A 6,867-nucleotide genomic window follows, 5' to 3' on the forward strand; every position below is an offset into this window, starting at 1 on the left:
GCAATTGTTTATGCAAAAGGCAAATCATCACATGCAAGCTTATATAGATTGTCCCTAGCATGCTGCTTGTATTCAATATGGAAAGAGAGGAATACTAGTATGTTCCAGATGAAACAAAGATATTCTGAAGCACTCTTGCGAGATCAAAGCTAAATGCACTTATCTATTATTCTTAGGAGATGATAAGTTAGTCCTTTACATGTTGTAATTGTGACCCTTTACATGTTTCTTATGCTCTTTTAACTTCCACTTTGGTAATAAAATCAAATTAGTTACCCAAAAAAATCACACTTTTGTGTCCAAATTAAACCTGCATAGTTGGTGTGTGTCTTAACCCAGTGGATTCTACCCAGTGACTCTCCAGAGCTTCACTACAAAACTTCTTTCTGCTAGAACTTCACTCTTCCTTTAACACAAATGAAGATCGCTTCGTTTTCACTTCTTCGGCTTCCTTTCACCGTCTCCGCCACTCGCCACCGCTTCTTCTCCGCCTTCATCGTCGCCGCCGGCCGTCACCAAAACCCTAACAATGTCTCAAGGAAGCTCCAACAACCGAATAAAAATCTCCTCAAAGCTCGTGAAACTATCAATAAACATTTCTCTACTCTGGCACCGATTCTTTCTCTGGAAGACAAGCCTCAACTCTCTCACGACCAAGCCGTAGGAACTGTGGCCTCTGCACAAGCGAATTTCATGCGCGTTGTAGTCCAACATATTCCTCCAGAAACTTCTGGAAGCTTCAGTAAGAGTTCGGGTGAAATTGGAGTGGAGTTGTTGTGTGTGGTGAAGGCTGTGTTGAAGAAGATTAAGAGGAGAGTTTTGGTTGGGGATAAGGTTTTGGTAGGTTCAATTGATTGGGTGGATAAACGCGGAGCTATTGAGAATGTGTTTCAGAGGAAGACAGAGATTTTGGATCCTCCTGTAGCTAATGTGGATCATTTGCTAGTGTTGTTCTCTATGGATCAGCCAAAAATTGAGCCATTCTCACTCACTAGGTTCCTCGTAGAAGCTGAATCAACCGGAATTCCTCTCACTCTAGCCTTGAATAAATCAGAACTTGTTTCTCAAGAGGTTAGAAATACACAAACACTGATATTCACTCCACATGTATTCAAGCATTTGATTAGTTGACAAGTACTTATTACTTGGATAAATTGAGTTGCTTGCTAGTAATTTTGATTTGCCACTGGTAGATGAATAGTAACCTACAGGTTAGATGAGCATATTGTTATATCAATCAGCTACCTCCAGGATTTGAGCGTGGAGGGGGAGCCAATATCGCGGCAATAAATCACCCGTGCTTCCATGAACGTAGTCATTTTTTATTTTAATAAATAACAACATAAACAAAATGCAGTCACAATATACTCCAACCATCTAGAAAAGGACTAACTGAAAAAAAAGAGAGGAGATTTAACGCTACTTATTCGTACTTAATGCTACATATTCATAGTCAGGGGCTTCAACATTAATAGAGAAAAGACTAACTGAAAAAAACAGTTTCAGCTAATATCATCATATTTGAGGGTAATATACTTTCAAAAATAGTTCAAATATAGCATATTTCCTACATCCATGTCCAAAAGCACACATTTTGATTCATTGAAAGTTAAATGTGTTGAATTATACGTCACAAGGACCAAAATCAAAATTTTCATTAATTTGGAGACCAAATATACAGTTTTCTCTATAATATAGAATTTTCAATTTAAGATTGACCTAGTAGAAAAGGTCAAAAGATTATGGCCTTGCCCTTATAACAGTAAGGCGTACGTTAAATTCCAAATAAAAAAGAATACATTATGGAATGTTGTAGCTTAAGATTTGATCCCAAGTAACTGAGTAAAGCGGGCACAGTTGAGGGGCACCAGCGTGCCGATTTAGCTTTTGTGTTTCAGAGGTTCTGGTTTGATATATGATCATTCTTTCATGGTATATACAGATTTATACAAAGAAATCTCTGAGGTTAGCGGGTGCCCGTGAGCCCCTCTCTCAATAGGGTCTGCCACTAACTACATCTCAATCCCAAACTTGTTTGGTTTGGTTAAATGAATTGTGTAGCCATTTCACAGATCAGGTCCTTTATCAGCTCATCACTATGCCTTGGGATGATTCCTAGTGAGTGATTACTTGTTAATTTGTTTATGCATCCTTTTACATGTCTGTTGTCATTTCTTTTTTGATTTTCTCAAGTACTAGTTGCAATGCTTGACGTAGATTTATATACCATTTCTTAGAATGGGATACACTTGTCTTTGCTTTTGTATTACCTTTGTAATGGGCTAGGATGTGAGGTGAAAAATACAATATCAGATTGTTATATTTTCAAAGAGTGAACTCAAACTGACAAAAGAGAGAAGCAAAAGAATAGAACACACAATTTTAACAGTATCATTTTTTTATTTTAAAAAAAAGTAGAACACACAAGGAGGATTCTGGATTGTCTATTTATGAAAATGTGTTTTGACTGAGAAAATCATGTAACATCTAAGCACTATTGACTACTTCTTTATGTGCTTCAGTTTTGATACTACTTTTCTCCTTCCTGCTTATATTTTGTGGTCATTTCTCTAGACGCTGAAAGCCAGTGAACAACTTCTGCAGGAAATAAAAGCATGGAAATCTAGGCTTCGTAGTTGGGCCTATGAACCAATCTTTTGCAGTGTTGATTCCAAGCGTGGACTTGATACACTCCAGTTCATTATGAGAGAACAAACATCTGTCATTGTTGGTCCAAGTGGCGTGGGGAAATCCAGCCTGATCAATGCTTTGAGAGGCAATAAGCACATTCTTGGTGCAGTCAAAGAGCAAAACTCGTTTGATCCTGTGCGTTTGTCATTTTTCATCATTTTATATTATGTATAACATTATTTTGTTTAGAACCCTGTGGTTTAGTGTTTCCTTTTCTTTATTATGATAGCAGATTCTAGGGAGCAAGTGGTATGAAGAGCAACGTGTGGGGGAAGTGTCAGTAAGAAGTGGCAGAGGAAAACATACGACGAGGCACGTGTCTTTGCTTCCATTGCCTGATGGGGGGTATCTTGCTGATACTCCAGGATTTAACCAGCCTAGTTTGCTTAAAGTGACAAAGAATTCTCTTGCACATCATTTTCCGGAGGTCTGTCCTGATGGCACTGCTTCGTCTCTAAATTTTGTTTATTTGTTGAACAATATCTGAATCAATCTATCTATGTGGATCTCATGAGTAACTTCCAATCTTATTACTATGGATTTAGATCCGCAAAGTGCTTAAAGATAGTGAACCTGCAAAGTGTGCATTCAATAATTGCTTGCATCTTGGTGAACCGGGGTGCCTTATAAAAGGTGATTGGGAAAGATACCCATATTATCTTCAGTTGCTTGACGAAATTAAGATCAGGGAGGAGTTTCAGTTGAGGACCATTGGAACTAAACGAGAAAGTGATGTTAGGTACATTCGGAATGCCTTTTTACTTTGATGAGATATTTATCAATTCACTTGTACACAACTAAAGGTATAACTTAAAAATTTCTGCACAAAGTAAGAAGTCGGAGATAATAATACTATGAGTCGGTCAAGTACAAGAGATGTATGGTAATCAGGTTCTTTGTGTTTCCGAGTTCTTTAAAGTATGTTATATCTTTTTTAAATTATAGTATTGAATGTGAGATATAAAATTTTCTGTGTATGTTTGATGACCAAGTATTCTTATAGCGGGTTGCTTAAATTTGGCATTGGTGTTTGTAAAGCTTTTCCATTAAAGGAAACTCACACTGAAAACTCTAAAAGTGCGTTGCCATCCTTGATTCTCCTGCTGTTTTAATATTTGTATTTTTGCTGATGTTACTTTTAGAATGAAGTGCTGATTTACACTTTCTTGAGATTATTATTTTCTAGACACTGAGATTCCATATGCTTTAATTATTACACCACATAATCCAATGAGAAGGATTACATTTCTTCACAAATCAAAGATGGTAAATAAAAGGACATTTTCCTCGGCAAAATTTGTGCTGGTAGCTTAAACTTGTTGTTGTTCGGCATTTCCTTATTCATGTAAGGGAACTTGTTTTCATCAGAGTACTTGAACACTTGATTCATGGAAAGGTACCTCTTGTCCATCGGTACTGTAAAACTTAAGTATTGCAATTTAGTGACTAGACTACTATAATGGTTTTTTTGTGCTCCATTTCCCTACTCAATCGTTTATTTTAGTTTCTATAATCCTATTGTTAATCCATTTGCCTGAAATAGCAAGTATATTTCATCTGCGGGGTGGTGCAAATCATTCTAACCTCCCTTCCTAAAGAAACATAAATATTTATGTAAAACATCTTGCAGGTGCAAAGTAGGAGACAAGGGAGTTGTGCAAGCTGAACCGCGGCTGGAAGCCAAGAAATATAGGAGACAATCTCGTAAAAGAGTGAATCAGTCATTACTAGATGAATTGGATGAACTGGATGACGAAGACGATACACCAGAGGATGACAATCCTATTCTAAGTGCATTGAGGGAAGAAAATAAATAGAAAAGCTAAACATTTGAAAAGATTCTGAAAATTTTCAGTAGGCATGCATGCCTCCTTTACACCTCAATCCTTCTTGGCTTGTAAATAGTGATTTTGTTGTAACATCTTGTTCTTAAGATGAGAGTGATCGACGGGATTGCCAAGATGTTGTAGATAGCAAATGTTCTGGCTAGCACTGTGTCTCAAGCTCTCACGACGACTTAGTGCAGTACATTTGATAAAAAAGGCGATATGCATTTCCTTCTGCCTCAATTTTTTCCATCTTTCTGTGATTATTTGGCAGTGCTATTATGCCGGGTATCCTAATGAATGAAGTCATAGTCGGTACCCATTATTCGTGTCTGGAAGTTGCTGATCATACCCCTTTCAGGATATTACGAAGCCCTATATTGGAGTTCCATCGTCTTTTTTTCGATTGAATATTGTTTCTTAACGAGCGGGTCAAATGGATGTTGAACAAATAAGTTTTACTTCCCTTGGTGTTGGGTTGGAAACTCACTAATAATTGTTTTGGTAAGTGTTGCAGGGTATCTTGTGGGGAAAATAGCAAAAAAAATAGTACCTTATTTTGAGATATTGATAAGTGATCGTATTGCATTGCAGTAGTTCAAATGGATAGGATAGGACCGTTCAAGGTTTATCTAAAAATCAATTCAAATTGAAAATTGAACTAAATTCATTAATTAAATTAATATATTTTTTGGTCTTGTTTGGATTTATATTTTTTAAAAGGGAAAAATGACAAATATATCCTCGAATTATCATAAATTGGAGTCTGGAGCCAAAAGGGCCACTATTTTCTTCCAAAATGCATAAAAGGGCACTGTTTTTTTTAGTACCAAATCGCTGCCCTATCAGCGATATCTCTGCTCACTTTTCAACATCAGTTAACGCCGTCGAACAATACAATTTCCTTGAGAAAATAGCTGCCCGAGCAGCGATTCTTTAATCAAAATATTTTTTTAATTAAAATGGAGGATTAATTTTGTTTTATAAATTTTATTAATTGATGTAGTGATTCTCAAAAATGCATTTCATGTTCACGTTTTGAGAAGTCATCACTAAAAACGTGAACATGAATTATAAAACAAAATATCATATATCATCGTATGTCATTTTCTTAGTGTTATGAATATTCTTTGACTTGTTTCACTGTGTTCTTTTGTATTCTTATGTTAGTTAATTATTTTGATGTCTAAATGATCAAAAAGCAGAAAACACAATAAATAATCAGATTTTAGATTATTTACAGTTATATTGCAAATCATTTGACAGGGGGCATCTTCAATAGTGAAAAACTTCAGAGAAATTGTTAGCACAGAGCCTACATACGAAGGTCAAACCGCGAAGTGAAAGACGACCACATAATTGTTTGATAACTTAAGCTTGATGAAAATGGACTGATTTTGAGCTTACTTGTACATCCAAGTATTGTATTTTACTCATGTTCATATTTCGAGAATAAATTCACTTATATTCATGTATTTTGAGCATAATTATTGTGGTAAGCTAATATATATTATTAGACATATTTCAAGTCAAAATACAACAAGAATCAATCCAAAATAATTTTTTTAAAAATCCAAATCAAAGCATTTTGAATAGAAAAAATAATTAAGGCAGAAAGTATGTTGTGCGCAATAAGCAATTCACCAAACTTTGGAGAAAGGTGTAAATTTACCTACCTATATGATGGGTTAAGCGTAGAGCATTACAGACCTTGAGCCTATCGTTGAAGATGACAATGCCAATTAAGGTTTCAAGGTACATATTTTTGCTAAACAAAGACCAAGTCTAACTAGGGGTAGTTGTTATTTTCTACCACTATAAATAAAATCTTGGACGACTTCTCTAGGGTTGATCACCTTTTGATTATTGATCATTTTTGACGATCCACGTAACAAAGAGAATAAACCATTATTAGGGTCCTTACCTTTTGATTTTTTTAATTTTACATAAACAACATAAATTCTTGCCAACAGAGAATCTTAATTCAAGGTTTATACGCTATTTCTTTTGATATTAATCTTCTTAAGTTATTACAAATTTTTTTAATTATTTGCACCTGAACTTTATAATTAGGGCTGTGAAATCTTAATCACAAATGAGGATGATGAATGTTTTTTACATTATATCTTCATATGGTGTTGATCATTGTGCATTAATAATTTTTCTGTAAAGATTGCTTTTGATATTTGTAAACATTGAGAAACTTGTCGGAATTCAAAATTTACTTGACAAAAGAAGTTAAGATTATAAAAAATACGGAAAAGGGTCAAAATTACCCCTAAACTATGTGAAATAGATCACTTATACCCTCCATTACATTTTGGGATCAAAAATACCCCCGCCGTTATCC

The 6,867-nt window shown here is 35.2% G+C and overlaps 1 protein-coding gene across 1 annotated transcript; it reads left to right on the top strand.

Annotated features, from left to right (window-relative positions):
• The first annotated feature begins 267 nt into the window (after positions 1–267).
• On the top strand, positions 268–4,760 carry LOC102581593 (putative ribosome biogenesis GTPase RsgA 1). Its single transcript, XM_006361498.2, has 5 exons — positions 268–1,071; positions 2,605–2,826; positions 2,924–3,118; positions 3,237–3,430; positions 4,322–4,760. Exons 1-5 carry the CDS (start codon positions 418–420, stop codon positions 4,506–4,508), a joined length of 1,452 nt encoding a protein of 483 aa, XP_006361560.1. The 5' UTR covers positions 268–417; the 3' UTR covers positions 4,509–4,760.
• The last annotated feature ends 2,107 nt before the right edge of the window (positions 4,761–6,867 follow it).

This window comes from Solanum tuberosum, unplaced genomic scaffold (genome assembly GCF_000226075.1).
Source record: "Solanum tuberosum cultivar DM 1-3 516 R44 unplaced genomic scaffold, SolTub_3.0 scf00360, whole genome shotgun sequence".
Classification (NCBI taxonomy): domain Eukaryota; kingdom Viridiplantae; phylum Streptophyta; class Magnoliopsida; order Solanales; family Solanaceae; genus Solanum; species Solanum tuberosum.